This window comes from Pelophylax lessonae, assembly GCF_965119305.1.
Source record: "Pelophylax lessonae genome assembly, chromosome: 3".
In the NCBI taxonomy this organism is placed as follows: Eukaryota; Metazoa; Chordata; class Amphibia; order Anura; family Ranidae; genus Pelophylax; species Pelophylax lessonae.
Window position 1 is genome coordinate 201,631,170 of NC_138770.1, and position 20,290 is coordinate 201,651,459.

The 20,290-nt window shown below is 47.0% G+C and overlaps 1 protein-coding gene across 3 annotated transcripts in view; it reads right to left on the reverse strand.

Annotated features, from left to right (window-relative positions):
• The window catches only part of IWS1 (interacts with SUPT6H, CTD assembly factor 1), a 148,954-nt gene that overhangs the window by 88,195 nt on the left and 40,469 nt on the right, over window positions 1–20,290 (reverse strand). For all 3 annotated transcript variants that reach the window (XM_082249899.1, XM_082249898.1, XM_082249897.1), the window contains exon 2: window positions 19,548–19,651. In XM_082249899.1, coding sequence (XP_082106025.1) covers window positions 19,548–19,651 — 104 coding nt within the window. The remainder of the gene's footprint in view (window positions 1–19,547; window positions 19,652–20,290) is intronic.

Consider the following 20,290-nt stretch of genomic DNA (forward strand, 5'->3'; position numbering starts at 1 on the left):
GTTCTGTAGGCGACCTATCTGGAAGTAATCATCTTGGAGGTTCTTAACTGCCTGGGTTAATGCTGTTACTTGTTGACATAAAGCTTCCAACGGGGAGACACCTCTCTCGGCTTCTGTCATGGCTGGATGATACTGTCACATACCTGATCCGAAGCCGGAGTGTAGAGAGGGCTCCCCCTTGCGGCTAGGTGCAGAGCACCCCTGGAAGTGGGACAGGGAGTGCTGTGCCCGAAGTAGCACGGGTTGCCGGTTGGGATGACCAGATGGAAGCAGGAACAAAGCTTGTTGTGAAGTTCCAAGCAGGTCCGGAACACTTTGGCAAGCCAGGCAGTAGCAAGGTGCAAACAGGAACAGACTGGGAGAATGCTGTAGAGAAGTCAGGAGCCAAGCTGAGGTCAAGTATTGGAGAAGACAACAGGAATCCAAGAGTAAGCCAAGGGGTCAGGAGCCAGGAGAAAACGTCAAACAGTCTGGGTCGGCAACAGGAAATCACGATCAGCAGGTTTACAAGGCACAGGGAACACGGGAGGCTGTTGATCATCCAGCAACTAGTTGTTGCGATTGCTGGCTTTAAATAGGCCGTTTGGCGGCAAGCGCCGTTACGCACTTGCGTATGCGCATTGGCGCACGCACATTCCGGACTGCGTTTGCCCGTGATTGGGCGCGCATGCGTATTTGCGCCAATGCACGAATTCGCTGATTGGCCAAGATGTTGGTAGTACCCTGACAGTAAGATTTTACAAAAATTCCGTTTTCTCTTACGTCCTCCGCCAGTCGCCGCCCACTCATACAGTCTTCACCAATGGCGATGTCCCAAAGCAGTGTAGACATGAGGGGTGGGAAACGCAACCGCCAGAAAAGGCAACGCAGTACCCACATCAGAGAAAGGAACCTTACATGAACAGCAAGGTAACTTTCTGGGTAACAAAAGGGCTCAACAGGAGCAACAACCCAGCAAAGCAAATAACCAAGGGGGTAAACAACCCCAACTGCCAGGGACCCTCAACAAAACCAGGGTCCCCTACGGTACTGCCGCACAGAGAACTTTGCAGCCAAAGGAGGCATCAGCTGATGCCAGAACATCAATTTTGTAGAATTTTGAAAAAGTGTGCACTGACGACCAAGTCGCAGCTTCGCACACCTGGGCCACCATAGCCGGATGCCGGAGGGCCCAGGACGTACTCACCGACCTGGTAGAGTGCGCCTTGACAGGGAAGGGTGGTACCCATTCCATCAACGAATAGGCCTGAACAATTGTCTGTCTGATCCATTTTGAAATGGTCACCGCAGACGCAGCCATACCCTTCCGAGGTCCCTCAGGAAGGACAAACAGAATCCGATTTTCGAAAGGATTCAGTCGACGACAGGTAAACCCTGATCGCCCTGACAACATAAAAAGAATGCAACACAATCTCTTTAGGATGCTTAGGATTTGCACAGAGCGAAGGTAAGACAATGTCCTCATTGAGGTGAAAATCCGAAAACCACCTTTGGAAGAAAGGAAGGGTTAGGTCGCAAGACCACCTTATCCCTATGAACCACCAGGTAAGGGGAGCGGCAAGACAACGCCACCAACTCCGACACTCTGCGAGCAGAAGTAATCGCTACCAGAAAGGCAACATTTTTAGATAGGAGAGGTAATGAAATTTCCCTGATGTTTTCAAACGGGGAACGTTGTAACACGGACAGAACCAAGTTCAAGTCCCATGGAGGCAGAGGCTCCCTTCTAGGAGGGGCCAAGTGACGCACACCTTAAATGAAGGTGCGAATCAAAGAATTTAGACGCCACAGGGCGCTGAAAAAGCACAGCCAGTGCAGAAACCTGGCCCTTAATTGTAGCCAACGCAAGGCGCAGGTCCACACCAGATTGGAGGAAAGCCAACACTCTCGCCACCGAGTATGAACGAGGAGAGAAACCCCTGGACTCACACCAGGCAAAATAAGCTTTCCAAGTTCGGTAATAAATCTTACCAGACGAGGCTTTTCTAGCCTTGATCAAAGTAGGAATGACCTCTGAGGCGAGACCCCTGTCTCTCAGGACCTGGCTTTCAACAGCCATGCCGTTAAAGCCAGCGACTGTAAAGCAGGATGGAGGATCGGACCCTGAGACAGCAGATCTTCCCGCATTGGCAGCCGCCATGGAGGCTCGACGGCCAGGTGAACGATGTCCGCGTACCAGGACCGGCGTGGCCAGTCTGGCGCCACCAGAATCACCAGTGTTTGTTCCGAGGCCAACCTGCGAAGGAACCTGGACAACAACTGAATCGGAGGAAAGGCATAGATAAGATGATACTGATGCCAAGGCACCACCAGCGCATCCGAGGCGTCTGCCAGAGGATCGCGCATTCTTGCCACGAACCTTTCCACCTTGTGGTTTAGCCGAGACGCGAACAGATCCACATCCGGGGATCCCCACTTCACACACAGCATCTGAAATGCCTCCGGGTGCAGGGACCATTCCCCCTGGTCCAGGGTCTGGCGGCTCAGATAATCTGCCTGCCAATTCTCCACACCCGGAATGTGAACTGCCGATATCGCCGGGACATGAGTCTCGGCCCAAGACAGAATACTGGTCACTTCCTGGGCCGCTCGGGCACTTCTGGTGCCCCCTTGGTGGTTGATGTATGCCACCGCAGTGGCATTGTCCATCTGCACCCGTACAGGACGGCCCTGAAGACGATCCGACCAATGGAGCAGGCACAGCCTGATCGCTCTCAATTCTAATATGTTTAATCGGAAGGGAGGATTCCTCCTCCGACCAAGTGCCGCCCTGGGCAGATAGGTTGCACAGGACGCCACCCCAGCCTGACAGGCTGGCATCCGTGGTAATCACCGTCCATAGTAACGGCCGGAAGGATTTCCCTTCCGACACAGCCAAGGACTGAAGCCACCACAAGAGATCCATTCTGGTTTGGCGACTCAGAGACACTCTCACGTCCAAGGACTGAGGTAGACTGTCCCACCTGGCCAGGATCTCCGCTTGGAGAGACCGCGTGTGAAACTGTGCAAATGGTTATCGCCTCGAAGGCCGATACCATCAACCCCAGGGACCGCATACAGGTCCTGAGTGACAAGGATTAGTTGCCCCTGAGGGACGTGACCTTGGCCTGTAGGGTCCGGAGCTTGTCCTCCGGCAAGAACACCTTTGCTTGAGCAGAGTCAAGACAAGGTCGACTTCTGAACGTTGATCTTCCAACCGAACTCCTGGAGCGTAGTGGACAGATCGCGCAGCAGGCTCTGACTGGCACTCAATCTTAACAGGAGATCGTCCAGATAACCCAAGACCGCAATGCCCTGGGTCCGCAACAGTCCCAGAACAGGCGCCAACACTTTGGTAAAGACCCTTGGAGCCGAAGCGAGACCGAAAGGTAACGCCGCGAACGGATAATGTTCCTCCGCAATAGCGAATCGGAGGTACCTCTGATAACCCTCGAATATGGGGATGTGTAGATACGCATCCTTCAGATCGATAGAGGCCTGGAATTCTCCCGGGCTCAGAGAGGCCACCACCGAGCGGAGCGATTCCATGCGGAACTTTTGAACGCGCACAAAGCAGTTCAGAGCTTTCAAGTCCAGAATCGGACGCACTTTGCCCTCCTTTCTGGGCACAGTGAACAGATCGAGTAAAACCCCCGAAACCTGTCCCGATGAGGCACCGGGACGATTACCCCTGAACGGAGAGATCCTGTACCGCTTGATGCAGGTATTATAACCACCCTTTTGATTTGAGGGAAAGAATCTGTCTGCCGGCCGTGAAAGAAATTCGATCTTGTACCCTGATCGAACGATTTCCTGAACCCACCTGTCCTGAACTCTGAGCAGCCAAGGTTGGAGGAAACCGCGCAAACGTCCCCCCACCCCTGAAATGGGTGAGGGCCCCCCTTCAGGCAGAGGCGGACTGAGCCGCTGCACCAGCTTGGCCAGATTTTTGTTTGCAGGGCCAGGGCTTTCTCTGGCCACACTGGCCCTTGAAGGGTATCCCCTTGTACTGTGACTTGAAGGCACGAAAGGACCCCTGATTAGGTTTAGAGGCGGGACCCCGCTTGCCGTGGAAAAACTTGCCCTTAGGATTCTGGGGCAGCAGTGCTCTTGCCCCCAGTGACTCCCTTAACCAATTCATCCAGGGAGTCTCCAAAAAAGGCGAGACCCCGCATAGGGAATATCAGCCACCGCCTTCCTAGATTTCTGGTCAGCCGACCAGCTCTTCAACCATTTCAGCCGACGGTTAAGCACCGCGACACTGGACAGGCGCGCAGCCAAAGGGGCCTCATTTAAGGCCGCATCGCACAAATACATGACCCCTTGATAAATCCGGTCCACCATCTCCACGGTAGTGGGGGGGGTCAGAATCAGCCACGAGTGTGCGTCTGAGCACCTTGGTCCAGTCCGCCACAGCCTGAGCCGCCATGACAGAGGCTAAAATAGGCTTGAGCATGGAACCTGCCACCACATAGGTGTGGCGGGCAAGTGATTCCAGCCTCCTATCCGTAGGATCCCTAAATACCGGAGAATCTTCGGTAGGAACCAGAGTAGCCTTGTTCAATCTGGCTACAGTGTGATCCCCTTGAGGAGCCACACACCAGCGTGCGACCGTAGTAGACGCAAAAGGATAGAGGAGTTGAAACCTTTTAGGCACCGTGAAGGTGCGTTTCAAATTGTGCCATTGTTCATTCACAGTGTGATGTAACTCAGCGGGGCAGGGAAAAACCTGCGCCGTCTTGCAGGTTCTGTGTGTACCAAAAGATGACAATTCCCGGAGGATTGGGCTCATCCTCTAAATGTAGCGTTTCTTTAACCACTTAAGCCCCGGAAGATTTTACCCCCTTCCTGACCAGGGCCTATTTTGCGATTCAGCGTGACTTTAACGGACAATTGCGCGGTAGTGCGATGCTGTACCTAAACCAATTTGATGTCCTTTTTTTCCCCACAAACAGAGCTTTCTTTTGGTGGTATTTGATCACCTGTGCGATTATTTGATCAAGCGCTACAATTAAAAAAGGAGCGTCAATTTTGCAAAAATAACAATATTTTTCACTTTTTTTTTTTTTTTATATGAAATCCCCCCCCCCCCAAAAAAAATGTAAAAAAATCTAAATTTTTTAACATTTTAGGCCAATTTGTTTTATGCTACATATGTTTGGTAAAGAAAAAAAAAAAACTAAAAAGCGTATTTTGATTGGTTTGCGCAAAAGTTATTGCGTTTACTAACTAACAAAGGGAAAGATATTTGTTGTTTTTTTTTTTTAACGAGTAATGGCGGCGATCTGCGATTTTTTTTGCAGGACTGCGACATTGCGGTGGACAGATCGGACCCTTGACTGACATTTATGACACTTTTGGGGTTACCAGTGACATTACTACATTAAATCAGTGCTATACATATGCACTGTTACTGTAAAAATGACACTGGCAGGGAAGGGGTTAACTTTATTTGAGAGGGAGGGGTTAAGTGTGTCCCTAGGGGCGTGATTCTTACTGTGATTGGATGTGGCTACTGGTGTAAGAACAGAGATCAACGGTCCTACATAGTAGAACCGTGTGATCTCCATTCTTACACAGGGGAGAATGACAGGCGGCTGTGTTTACATTAGCGGCCTGCCTTTCTCCCGCTCCAACGGACGATCGAGAGTGCCCGGCGGACATCGGGTGCGCGGGGGGGGGGTCAGTGAGCGATCGGGAGCGTGCCTCCAGCGGTGCGCGCTCGCTCCCTAGAGCCTCACAGGCTAGCGGCGTAGACCTACGTCGCTTTGCCTGTAAGGGGCTGACTGCCGACGTAAGTCGTCGTTAGGCAGTCGGCAAGTGGTTAATGGCAAAAATCAGCGGGTCCAAGAAAATAAAATCATAAAATAGAAGAAGAAGGCTGAGACTGTAGCCCCAGCACAGGGAAGCCTGACTACTCTTGAACTAGGCAGAAGACAAACTGAGTTGGGATGGCTATTGCAGGGGGGGTATTGGACCAGTGGGACAGCCCCCATGGGTGTGTCTATGTAAATGCTTTTGTTTTAACAAGTCTTTTGCCTAGCTACTCCTAAGGAGAGAAAGTCAATACCCCATTGGTGAAGACTGTATGAGTGGGTGGCGACTGTCAGAGGACGTAAGAGAAACACAGATATTGCTAGACTGACAATCAGGTACTACGTATATGAACAATATGTAAAAAGAATCATACAGTATTCTTGCATACACAATATCTGTCCCCACATCTGAATACAAATGTCAGGTGTTTTTCCTGTGTTTAAAGTCCAAGTACCTCCCAGGACTCTGGCGCTAGTTGTGATACTATGAATGGAATGAGTAAAGTTGGGTAAATCCCTGTTTAAAAAAAGACTGAGCCTGTAGTGGTAACAGAATAAACCGTTCAGGTAGACTTGCTACACCATGTTCTGTTAAGGTCATAGAAGGCTACATATTGACTGACTATATATGAATACAGTACCATAACAACCCAATCCAGGTATAAAAAAGTTACAAAGTGATAGCAAGTAATGAAAAGCTGAAATTCTGCCAATAACTCTGTACATAAAATGTGCTGCAGAATATCACGTGCATGACCTGTCTGCCTCTGCAGCAACCTGGCCTGGGATTTACTATTGTACATGACAGACACTACGATATAATATAGTGACCCCATATCTTTAGTATTGGAACGGTCTACTGTATAGTGCCATAACATGAAGACCATAGGGATGACTGCATAAACATAGGATGGGGAAACCTTTAAAGATTATATGCCTTTGAGGAGATAGGGGATCTAAAAAAGGAACTGACTAGTGCTCTGCACAATGCCCAATCATGTAGAACCTTCTGCAACAAAGCCTATTTCCTATAGAAGGTATTTGGAAGAATCACAAACCTATAGAGTAACAAGTTGTGCACTGCATATATAAAAAAGTATGAGATATCCCTTAAAAAAAAGGTACCCTGGTCAGGCTCCTGCCCTGAAGTCTGATCCCTACACCATGCGCACACACCTACACACGTTATCTTCATACAAAGACAACCATATTGCCAATTGCATAGAGTCTGAATTAAAGTGATTGTAAAGTCTTTTTTTTTTTTCTTCCCAATAAAAATAACAAACATGTTATACTTCCCTCCTTTGTGCAGTTGGTTTTGCACAGCGAAGCCCAGATCCTCCTCTTCTTGGGTCCCCGTTTGGCGCTCCTGGCCCCTCCCTCCTGTCGAGTGCCCCAGCAGCAAGCAGTTTGCTATGGGGGTAAAGCCTTGTACACACGCAATGAATTTCCGCCGACCAGTCGTGCATCTTTTGTCCAGAGTGGTGTTTTGTTGGTTGGAATGTGCCTAGACTGCACACGAATTTTCCCGCACGACAAAATTCTACTTCAGAAGTCATGTCATGTGTTGGTTTGCTTTCTTTGTGTTCTTTCTTCTCTGAGCATGCCCAGTCTTGCTCAGAAGATTTTTTTCCTGTGGAAATCTGTACTGACTGCACAAAAATCGGACGTGTTTTGACAGGGGACAAAAATTTTATAGCCTGCACACCAGATTTTTTTCGGCCGAAAAGTCGGAGTCGGTTGTCGGAAGCATCATACTAACAAGCCGAAAATCTGCAGATCGGTCATCGGACGAAAATTCCCGGCCAAATTTCGACTCGTGTGTACGGGTCTTTAGAATGCATTAGGATAAAAACCTTCTGACTTTACAACCCCCTTAAAGCAGTATGCATATAATAAAAAATATACCAAATCGTGGGGCCATCTATGCAGGTGAGGCCCATGTACAAAGTAGACTATGTGGAGTATCAAATAAAGCAGAGTCACAGATAGTATACGACTGACAAAAGCCTTGATTTTCAACAAAGAGGACTTAGTTGAACATCCGCAACTAGATGTCCTAGGTGTATATTTGTGTACTACATGCGCATATTCATTTCCCAAAAATATCATAAATAGACCAAACACAATATTGAGACATAGCATATTGCAAGACCATCAGAGAAGCCTCAGCAGCCAAGCCTCCTGGGCCCTCCACGTACCACTACCATCTGAATATAATCAAAGGGATGCACCTAGAAAGAACTGAACTTCAATGTCATTATATAAAATACATAAGGATAAATTGTTGTGTATAATGCACCATCATACAGAAAACTCTGGAACAGAGCCTGCTTCTAAAAGAAGGCCATTAAAAACAACATATAGATAGATTTATAGGTTGTGAAGTGAACAGTCACACAGCAAATTTCACAAATAAGCCTGGATTTGCAACAAAGGAAACCTAGTTGAACTACAACCACTAGAGATCTTGCCCCCAATTTATCCATTTCATGTGTATGGCAACGATAGACAAAACACAGACATAGAACAGTAGCATACTGCAGAACAATGAGGTCAGAGTCATGGTGTATTCATCTAAGACATACCCCCTGATCTGAATATGCAATTGATGGTTATGCCATCAAGCAGACAGCAGAATCACAGGACCTAGGTATAACTCGCTCTGTGGCTACCCATGCATTATATTAGCCCTCAAAATTTCCACCCGCCTGCTCGCATTAGGCGAGTGGAAATAAGGTAAGGGCGAGTGTGGAGTAGGGGCAGACTGGGCTGGTGGGCAACTGCCCCCACAGGCTGCTCTGATGCCTTATAAAAAAGGGGCACCGCTTCGGCCAGAAGCGATTAGCCACAAATCGGTCAGAAGAAGAGCCGGCTGGATCACAGAGAGAATCTCACGCTGTGACACAGCTTGGATCTAAAATCATGGCTGCTGTCCAACAAAGTCCCGCCTCCTGGACCGGCTCCTATAAAAGACAGCACACTGGTCCAATGCTAGGAAATTTAATCCATGTGCTGCCTATCATAGGAGCCAGTCCAGGAGTCAGGACTTTGACAGTGGCCCGCGTTTCAGATTCAAGCCGTGTCACAGAGGAAGATCCTCTGTGTGATCCAGCCGACTCTCCTCCTGATTCCTCCCTATGATCCCCATGCAGTGATAGGCTGAATTGATAGGCACTGAAGGGCACTGATATTTTTTGTGTTAATATTGTCAAAGTGTTTTTTGTTAATATTTTTGTAACTTAAAGTGATTGTAAAACGATCACCTTGTAAAACAACCAATTCAGTTAAAAATGGAAATTAAAAGGCAAAACATTTGTGTAAAGATACAAAAAAAACTACCCTTTTTTCTCTTTTTTTATAGGTGATCGCATTCCCTCTGTTCTCAGCTGCATAAGAGCTGGGGGAAGAAGAAGCAACTGCACACTGAGCTTCCAGGTGAATGGCTGTGCAGGAGGGGTGAGGCAGGATAAGTCTGATCATTGCAGTAGAGCAGGCTGAGTTCCCAGCACAGCTAGGCAACTGACCACAGTATGTTCTCCTGCTTAGTGTGGTCAGTTTTTATTAGGAATGCAGAGGGTCTGGCAGGATCATCAGGGATTTCACACAAAGGAAGCAATACAGAGAGAACAGGATACTTTATCATACAAGTACATGGTACAGCAGCCACATACCAGGAAACATTTAACAGTATAATTTCATAAGAATTTACAAGGGCGTGTTTAGGGGAGGAATTAGAGGCAAGTAACTTAAGGCTTGGCTAGTAGCTCAGGACTTGAAATTTTGAGCCCTGCATTATATAGCTATACAGTGGAAGTACTGGGGGAAGTTGAGCACACCAACTGGTGAGTATAGTGAATATTGGTAACCCATAATAGGTATAGCTTCCACTCCTAGACCTGACCATAGGCAAATGTTTAGTTGGAGTGGAATCAAGTATAAGGGTCAGTACACAATGGCGGGATGCGGGAAACCCTGAGAATCCAGTTTGGGTTCCCGCATCGCACCTGAATCGCAGGCAGTACACACTACCTTCTGCGAACCGCTGTGGGTGTCAATACAAAATGAATGACACCCCCAGATCAGTTTGCGATCACAGTGCAAACTGTGTGAATTCGGACAGGAATCGTATCACATGGGTATGAAATCCCATGCAATCCAATTCTTGTGCGGACAAAAAAAAAAAAAAAAAAAGGGGGGGGTCCTGCACGGGTTTGGCCTGAATGTGATGCGAATTCAGCCAGAGTTTGTATGGCTGAATTTGCATCGCACAGACATCGCATGTGATCTGCACAGCAATATGGTGCGAATCACATGCAATGTCTAGCATCGCCACAGTGTAAACCGAAACGGTCTAAGTTACTGAAGTAAACAAACATCTCACTGATGAATAAAAACAATTGCAGCGCTCAATGATCAATAATATGCAAAATATGATGAAAAAGTCCAATTAAAATCCAAAGATTTAAATAAATGTAAAAACAGTTAAAAAAGCTTCCCGATGCAGAAGTGAAAATACTGAATCACTCTTGAACGTTGTCCTCCACCTTATAGAGAAAATGCACTCACCAGAGCCAATTTCTGTCTAAATTACAGGGTCAGCTATAGCTTATGTAGCAGCTGGAGTCTTGATCTCTGGTAGTCCTAAAGACCGATCCAGTCACTGCAAGGATCTCCCCATTAGGAGCTGTAGCATCAAGCAAATGCGTGTAGGTCCAAATAGCAAGGAGATACTCATAGGGTAGGATTTGATATGAAAATAAATTTAATAAAAAATGATTAGAGTGGCGGCTGGACCTCAGGCATGTCTCAGTAACTCTACGGTCGTTTTGCGTCACGTGCATCATCAGGAGAATTACATTACACTTTAACTGTTTTTACATTTATTTCAATCTTTGGATTTTATTAGACTTTTTCATCATATATGTTGTATATTATTAATCATTGAGCGCTGCAATTGTATTTATTCGTGTTTTTAGATGTATGTATATTTTGCACTATTTTGCAAGCAGCTTTATATTCACATTTTTATCTCATCTTGAGAGCGCTGATATTTTATTGTATATTATTTGCAAACATCTCACTCAGGTGAGAGGCAACCTAAGCTTCTCAGTTCCTAAGGCCTTATCTAGTCCAGACCTGGTAGTTAATTAAAGCTGCTGTACCCTGAGCTTGTGTAGCCAGAGCAATCAGGAGTACAATACCTGCCTGTGATATCAAGCCGTCATTAGGCACAGGTTAGGTCTATTCCACCCTTGCATAAGGAAATAAGTCCAGGAGCCAACCAATTATATGCTGCAGGATCCACAATTTAGGTTTCTAGTTCAACCCCAGGGTGGGCATTTCCCAGAATCAAAGTACAAAAACCAGATTGAAACCCAGACTGAAGGGAGAGTAAAGGGTCTGACATCTCTTTTAGAGGATACAATTTTTTTTAGGACTCCCTGGGAGGGATTCTTTTGCCACAAGTTTTCTTATGCACTTTTGGCAAAGATTTATGGCCTAGTTGGCTGCCATTTTGACCTCACAGGAAGCACAATGCTTAGGGAGCAAAATGCAAGCCTTAGCCTTTTTGCCTAGTGATCTTGCCCTTAAATAAATAAATACCGGTAAGTGGGATTTTTGACCGTAAAATCAATTTCTCTGATGTTCGTTGACGGACAACTCCTGGTATCCATAACCATTTCGGTATACTGCCCCCTACAGGGAGTAGGACACTAGGCAGAAAAAAATCCCAGGGGGTATACGCCCTCTCTCAGCTATAGCCACTCAGTTTTGTAATAAGCAGTGTCAGGAGAATAATAACTCTACAGAGGGGCGGGTGCTGTGTCAGTCAATGAACAGCAGAGAAATGGATTTTACGCAAGTCAAAAATCCCATTTTCTCTTTTCATTCATTGATGGACACAGCTCCTGGTATTCATAACCATTGGGACATCCCAAAGTAGTGTTAAACATGAGGGGTGGGAACAACCAAAAAAATTCCCACAGCTAAACATTAGCCAACCAGGCAACAGGGGCTCAACCAAACAACCAGAGCCCACCTGAAAAAAAAAAAAAAAAATACACCCTCAAAGAGGATCAGGTCCTCTTGAACAGCAGCCTGAAAAACCATGCGGCCAAAAGGAAACATCCGCAGATGCCAACACATCCACTTTATAAAACTTTGTGAAAGTGTACACCGACCAACCAGTTAGCCGCCTTGCAAACTGACTCCTGATGACGGAAGGCCCAGGAGGCACTAAGCGCCCTAGTAGAGAGTGTGCCTTGACAGGGAGGAGGAGGAACCTGACCCCTGAACCACTGTCTGATCCATATGTAAATGGGTCACAGAGGAAGCAGACAACCCTTTTCGAGGTCCATATGTGAGCACAAATAGCGAGTCTGACTTCCTGAAAGACTCCGTAGCTGTCAGGTACACCCTAATTGCCCGGACCACATCCAAGGCATGCAAGGCAATTTCCATCGGATGTTTAGGCCTGGGACACAGGGAAGGCAACACAATGTCTTTATTTAAATGAAAGCCAGAGACAAACTTGGGAAGGAACGATGGACAGGGGCGAAGAACCACCTTATCTCTGTGAATGACCAAGTAAGGTGAACGACAGGATAACGCCCCCAATTCCGACACCCTGTGCGCAGAAGTTATAGCCACTAAAAAGGCCACCTTCTGGGACAACGCAAGCAGGTGAATCTCCAGAATATTTTCAAAAGGAGGCTTCTGCAGAGCTGAAAGCACCAAATTAGGATCCCAAGGCGGCAACAGAGCCCGCACTGGAGAAACCAAAGGTCGGACACCCTGAAGAAAAGTATGCACCAGAGAGTGTGTAGCCAAAGGTCGTTCGAAGAAGACCGCCAAGGCCGACACCTGGCCCTTAATGGTACTCAAGGCCAATTTATGTTCAACCCCCCCGTTGAAGGAAGGTCAAGATCTGAGCCACCGAGGAGGAACCCCAAGAGATTCAAACCACGCAATGTACGTCTTCCACGTACGATGGTATATCTTCCTAGAAGTAGATTTCCAAGCTTTCAAAGGGGTAGGAATCACTGACTCAAACCCCTATCCTTTAGCACCTGGCATTCAACAGCCAAGCCGTCAAAGCCAGCGACTAAAGCAGGATAGAATATCGGCCCTTGGGACAAAAGATCCTCCCTGAGAGGAAGCTTCCAGCCACACCAGATCGGTGTACCGAGCCCGGCGAGGCCAGCCTGGTGCCACTAATGTGACCGGAATCCCTTCTGCCTCGATTCTGCATAAAAGTCTTGGCAGAAGCTCAAAACAAGGGAAGGGGTAAATTAGCCGATGCTGACCCCACAGGGCCACCAGCGCGTCTGTGGCGTCCGCCAGAGGATCCCTTGACCGAGCTACAAACCTCTGCACCTTTCTGTTGAGCCAAGACACCAACAGATCCAACTCGGGGTGCCCCACCGGAGACACAGCTGATGAAGGGACCACTCCTTGTGGTCCAATGCCTACCTACTGCCTGTCAATTTTCCACCCTGGGAATGTGTACAGCGGAGAGGGCTGGACTGAACCGTTCTGCCCAGCTTAAAATGTTGGCTACCTCCAGAGTCGCCAGGACAGTTCTTATGCCCTCTTGATTGACATAAGCCACGGCCGTGGCATCGTCCGATTGAATGCGCACTGGACAACCCTGAAGACAATCCGTCCAATGAGCAAGACGCAATCTGATCACTCCGAGTTCCAAGATATTGATCGGTAGTTTGGACTCTTCCAGGGTCCAGATCCCCTGAGCTGAATGCTGGGGAGGCATCCTCCGCAAGCTGGACAGACTTGAATCCGTGGTGACCACTGTCCAATACAAGGGGAGGAAGGATTTTCCCAGCCGAAGCGAAAGGAGAACGATCCATATCAAGGACTCCCTCGTTCCCTGACTCAGCCGGATCTGATTTTCCAGAGACTGAGGATTCTTGCCCCATTTGGTCAGAATCTCCCTTTGCAGAGACCTTGTACAGAACTGTGCAAACGGAACCGCCTCGAAGGTAGACACCATCAAGACTCAGCCGGATCGGATTTTCCAGAGACTGAGGAGTCTTGTCCCATTTGGTCAGAATCTCCCTTTGCAGAGACCTTGTACGGAACTGTGCAAACGGAACCGCCTCGAAGGTAGACACCATCAGGCCCAGCAACCGCATGCAATTCCGGAGGGATGACCTGCTGTTGGACAACAGGAGGCAAATTGCAACCTGCAATTTCTGGAGTTTGTCCAGAATTAGGAGCACTCTGGCTAAGGCCGAGCCCAGAGTCAGGCCTAAATAGTCCAGCTTCGTGGACGGAACCAGAGCAGACTTCTGAAAGAACTTCCAATGAGCTGAAGGAGGGCCCACATCTACGACGAGGTTCCTTGCCCTTAGTAGCCTGCTGAAGAAAAGTGCTCTCCCACCTGTGAGACCTTTAATGTCATTATCCAGGGTAGCTCCAAACAGGCGATCTCCTTGGAAAGGAAGATGATCAGTCAAGGCCTTTTTTTAAGTCTGATCCGCAGACTAGCACTTGAGCCACATCCATAGGGGTAACGCCTCATAGGGGTAATGCCTAGTAAAGCGTTTTGGGACCCCACGGGGATGCATTGGTCGCAGAGACAAGCACTTGCAGCCACCAGGATAATCTGCACTACATGCAGCGATCAGGAAGTAAAATGATCCAGGAGTCAGCACCAGGGGAGGAGGAGGGGCTCCCACCATCTAAATCGCCACCCACAGGGCTCCACCGTCATGGACACTGCTATTTTCAAACCACAGCAACTCACCATACCAGGAACCAGTAGGGCACCGCTCCAGACAGAACCCCTCTCCCTCGAAATGGGGGGGGGCTTCCAGTCAGGACGACTGCTGCAAATCGGCCCGAGACCCGGTCGTATACGACCTCGCGAGGCGTTTAACTCTGGTCAGCCCCCGTCCAGCGGGGCTATGTCGCGGCAGACCTAGCGCGGAGCTGAGGTCTGCGCACGCTCGCTGGCCAGACTGGGCTGACCACTGGATCTAGTTATCCAGCCCATTGCCCAGTCCAGCAGTTGATTGTAGATCTCACAGGAAAAATCCAGGAGGGAAAAAATTTTCTATCTAAAAATTTTTTTGCCAGGACCAAAGATCCCAGCAAAGAACAAGGTCCCTCCTCCTGGCTAGGCTATAGTATAACCCCCTGGGACTGCCCATGGGTGTAGCCATAATTTTTTTCTGCCAAGTGTCCTACTCTTGTAGGGGGGCAGTATAACCCAATGGTTATGAATACCAGGAACTGTGTTTGTCGATAAACAAAAGAGAAAAAAGCAATATGATACAAAATCACTGCTACACTAAATAGCATTATGTGCACAGTGGTTTAGTAAGTACAGAGGTGCCCTTAGCATGCTCTGACATACCTTGGTGCGGTCCTGGCTCGCAGGATCTGCAGGGCAGGATGGTGCAGCATCTAACATGGTCAGCATCAAGTGCACATCTAACACGTGCTTCTAAAAAGCTTTTCCTGCCCCTCCTCTGGCCCCGCTCCCAGCTACCCCATGAGTAGTATGGGCTTGCTGAAACCAGAAATGTCACCCACTACAACCAATCAGGATGCACCTTGGAAGTGGCGCATATGGAAGTGTGGCATACCACATGTCCGTGCATACCTCCACCAAGTTGGCACCAGTGAACACCGCAGCCGGGAGCCAGTGCCTGGGGAAAGAGAGCAAGTGTTCCTCTGTCTCCTGGCCATGCAAAAAAAAGGGAGACACACTCAGGGCACTATCGTACAAATGCAGATGTGGGGACAGTTGCTTACCCCCAGTGGGAGCTAAACATCAGGCAAAAGGTGGGCGTAACACCCAGGGAGGTCTTCCAGTCACCCGCCCGGAAGCTGCCTAACCTCCGTAGAGGATTGAAGAGGCAGTTGGATGGAGAAGCCCCTGAAACTACCACAGAGCCTTGTAGCTTTTTAAGAAACTGCTGCTTAACCACTATGATGGCCTGAGGCGCATAGCGGTTAAGCAAGTACAGAGGTGGCCTGTGCATGCTCTAGCTCACCTTGGAGCTGTCCTAGCTGGCAGGATCAAGATTCACCCAAGAGAGCTTTCTCCCAGGTGCTCTTTAAGGCTCCCCTCTCCTCCAATCTGGCCCCACCACCAGCTGTCCTGATATAGGTATGGATGAAGTACCACATGTACACATACCACAAGTAGACACATACTTGCGACATGTATTTTCTGGCTCTCTGTGTTTGGTTTTCATCTTAGAAGAATACTTTTTCCAGGACCCCTGATTGCAGCTTGAAACCAGGAAGTGACGTCCTCGACGTGCCCCGTGTTCTAACATCCCCCTCAGTGCCAAGGCGCCCACCAAAAGATGCCGCTGGCCAGAAATGCGTCACTGGAAGCTCTGCCCACCCGGAAGTCTCGGGACTCGCCCACTGCCATCTTGCTGCACCTACCAGGTGGGAGAGAGGAGGGTGGCGGGCAGCCAGAGGCCCGCAGGCGACTGTCCGATCCAGCTTTGCACCTTGCGCTGTGCCACAGCGCAGTAGGAGGTATACAGGGAGGCATCCTGAGATGCTTTGTTGGCTGGGGGGTATGGTTGCTTACCCCTCAGTGGGGGCAAATCCTCAGGCAAGATGGGGAGGAGATCCCTTGTGGGGGCACTGAGGTATGTGACAGCTTTTTAAATTGGTGGATGATGGGTTTCCTGTTTAAGGGGGGGGAAGAGCCCCATCTCTCAGATGCTGCCCTGGAAGACGACTTGAGAATATAGGCTTTTATTTTTTTTGATCTACCCGATTATAAATAAAACAAATGAAAATGGCATTGACAAAAAGGATGGGTCCCTTAACCTAATATTTTGTAGTACAACCTTTGGAGGCAAACACTGCAAACAAGTGATTTCTATAGCGCTCAATGAGACTTATCCACATACCAACATGTAGTTTGATCCATTCCTCCTGAGAAAAGGCTATCTCCAGACAGCATGTTTCAGCTCTTTCCAAATGTGTTCAATAGGATTCAGATCGCAGCTCACTGAAGGCCACTTTATAATGGTCAAATGTTTTGGTCTTCTCCATTCTTGGGTGTTTTTCCCTGTGTTCTGGGTCATTATCCGGTAATGACCCAAGACCGGAAAAACAAACAGCGTCTGGAACTGGCAGAAGGTTTTACTCCAAAATTCCCACATAGTCTTGAGTTTTTATTGTGTCCTGCACATATTCAAGGCACCCCGTGAGAGATGCAGCACAGCAGCCTTAAAACATGACTGAACCTTCTCCATATTTTACGCTAGAGGTACGATGTCCTTTTCTTTGAAAGCTCCATTTTTTTGGTCTGTGAACATAGAGCCGATATGACTTGTCAACCAGTTGTCATCTGTTCAAATGGCATTCTCTCAGAAGCATTGTAGTTCGTCGATGTGCATTTTAGCAAATTCCAGTCTGTTTTTTTTATATGTTGTTCTGTCAACAGTGGAGTCTTCCTGGGTCTTCTTCCTTTGATTTCACTGTCGCTTAAGAAGCAACGAATGGTGCGATCAGACACTGACATACCTTGTTTGTATATAGTACGTATAGATAGTGGGTGTATATAATAAAAAACTTGGTTCCATAGACAAGAAGAAGAAATGTTCTTATACCTTAACATTAGGGTAAGTGCTCATAAATATAAGCAGGAGAGTTAGAAAGTGGGCACTACACAAACTCACTCCCCATAAACTGATGTACCTTCAGCTTGTATCTCTTTGGAAGTTTTCTTTGGCTATTTGTCTAGCATTCACACTATCCATCTGTTCGATATGGGGCTGATTATCCTTTTGCAGCCACATCCAGGGAAGTGGCTACACTTCTTTGAAACTTAAATGTCTTAATATTGCAACATGTACATGAAGCTGCCTTAGATGGTCTTACAGACTTAACCATCCACATACTGATCATAGCCTTCTGATTTTCTCAAACAATTCTCCCCTGTTCTTCCTATGTTCCGTGTTTAATATGGCACACAGAATGGGGTTGATTTACTAAAGGCAACCACACTGTTCACTTTAAAAGTGAAATTGCTTACTACAAGGGAATTTTCTCCAAAACTTTTTAATGTGGTGAAGCATCACTTCGCAAAGAATACTCAATCACATGCAAAGTAAATAAAATAATAAGAGCATTTTTACTGCCACATGATTGGATGATGGAAGTCAGCAGAGCTTAACTTCATTCATTAGGCTCTGGGGATAATTTCCTTGCAGGGTGCAACTGCACTTGCAAGAGTAAACCGTTTATTTGCTCTTAATAATTAAACCCCACTCATTTAAATAGGCTGCTGGAATTATTACAAGATTGAAGACACATGATAATAAATTACAGAAAACAGTTCGCATTTAATAACTATGATCCAAATATTTATGTTTTCTAGGGGGTACAAAAAATCTCTCTGGGCTATTTTAGAATATCTCTGTATGAAAAAAAGCAATTCATCCCTTTTCAATCATGCTTTGCTTTACGCTTCGTATACTAAAAGGCATGCAGGTATACACAAAATAATTGATTTTAAAGCATAACTAAAGGCAAAACTGATTTTCGTTTTGGTTAGAGTGCAGATGGATTAGACTGCTTTTATTGCGGTCTGTTTCAATTAGCCCCTGTTCACATAGGCGCGATTTGACATGTCAAATCGCAGCCTATTGCCGGCAACAGCACTGTCCCAATCAGGGGGGGCGCCGCACCGATTTCCAAAAGAAGTTCCTGCACTACAATTGGTGACTTTATGGACGATTTTAATTAACATCTGTGTATGAACCAGCACAGATGTCTTTCAAATCGCCCCCGAACTCGCACTGAAATGCGGGTTCAAAATTGTGCGAGTTCGGCTGAACTTGCACGATTACAAAACCGCGTTCAATGTGAACGAGGGCTTAGGGAGATTCATCCTCTCTATTTGTCCTGTGTACCATTCTCATTGAAAGTTAAAGTAAAAAAAAAAATCCCTAATTTTGAGTTGTCCCCCGAAAAGTAATAGAGGGGAAATCTTCCAATGGGGACACTAGTACTGGTGACCTGGTGGTCCCCTTAATTTGCAATAGCGCAAAATCTGACAAAGGTTATAATTCCCCCTTGCTCTATGCAAAATTAAAAAAAGATTTGCCCAGAGTTCTACTTTAATTACATTACTTGTTTCAAGGAGCTGTAAGCGTATCACAAAAAACGTATCCATGTCTGTATGTGAAAGGTTTATAGGTAAAGAAAAAAAAATGGTGCTTTAGTCGAAGAGTTTAAACTCTGAAGTTATACTATTGCATTCAAGTGTTTCTAAAGGCAAGTGTTTGCATTCTTTGCATTAAGGTAAAAAAAAAAAAAAAAAAAAAAAAAAAAAACTTCCACTGTTTGTCTATTACTAAACACTTAACACTTACATGGCAACCCTCTTGATCCAGTGCTATCCTCACCGGCAGCTCCGCTCTGCTCTCTTCCTGTATTCACAGCTTGTCTGAGAGCAGCGGGAGCCAAAAGCAGGGGCGGGGCCAAGCTGAGCTGTGCGTGTCATTGCACACCTGTCCCCATAGCAAGCTGCTTGCTATGGAGGCAGACACAGACAAGGAGGGAAGATTGCCAGTGGAGGACCTCAGGAGAGGAGGTAAACATTTTTATTATGGAAAAAAAAAAAAAAAAAAAACACACACCAACAACTTTACAATCACTTCAGGTTCATACTAAAGATCACACTTAAAACAGTCATTACTTTTCTTGGGGGGGGAAATAAAAAAGGGGGGGGGGGTTCTTTGCTACCTCATATCTATGTACTGGACTTTCAACATCTGACCCATGTTGTTCATTATTTCCCTCATCATCAGAGTCACGCTCATCTTGAACTGGGGTTGCACCACCATCATCTGCAACAAGAAGATACAGAAGTTACTAAATTATAAAATAAATAATTACAAAGAGAATACCACAATCACCAAACCTCCCTCTGATAAAGCTGTGCTACTTCACATTTCAGTGTGACATTTGGACAACATTTTTAAGACATACAATGGAGCGCTCAAAAACCCACCCAAAAAAAAAAAAAAGGAACCCCAAATGGCCTACCCAAGCATATATTGCTCACATTGATATTAACTGGTAGCTTAAGACCCCAGATGCAAAATCCACCAAGCCAACACACTAATGAGTAAACTGCTACACAATTATTTCAAGAATTTAGCAACTGCTGCTAAAATAAATTTTTCACAATTCAAACTAGGCATATAAAAAAGTAAAAATGCATTTGCAGAAGTTATCTCCATTGCAAATCTCCAAAAATATTTTAAAATGAAAATATAATCTTAGGTTTTGCTCATAAGCCTTGCATGCGTCTGTTTGACTCGGGGTCCTTTCACACGGTCCTCTGTGCGGTGCGGATCGTTCTCTGCTCAGCAGGGATCGAACCGCCGAACCCCGCTGAGCAGGCGGATGACAGCTTCGTCTCTGCACTGAGTGCGGAGAGGGAGGTGTCAAGAGCCCCGCTGCTCTCTATGGGGGAATCGGAT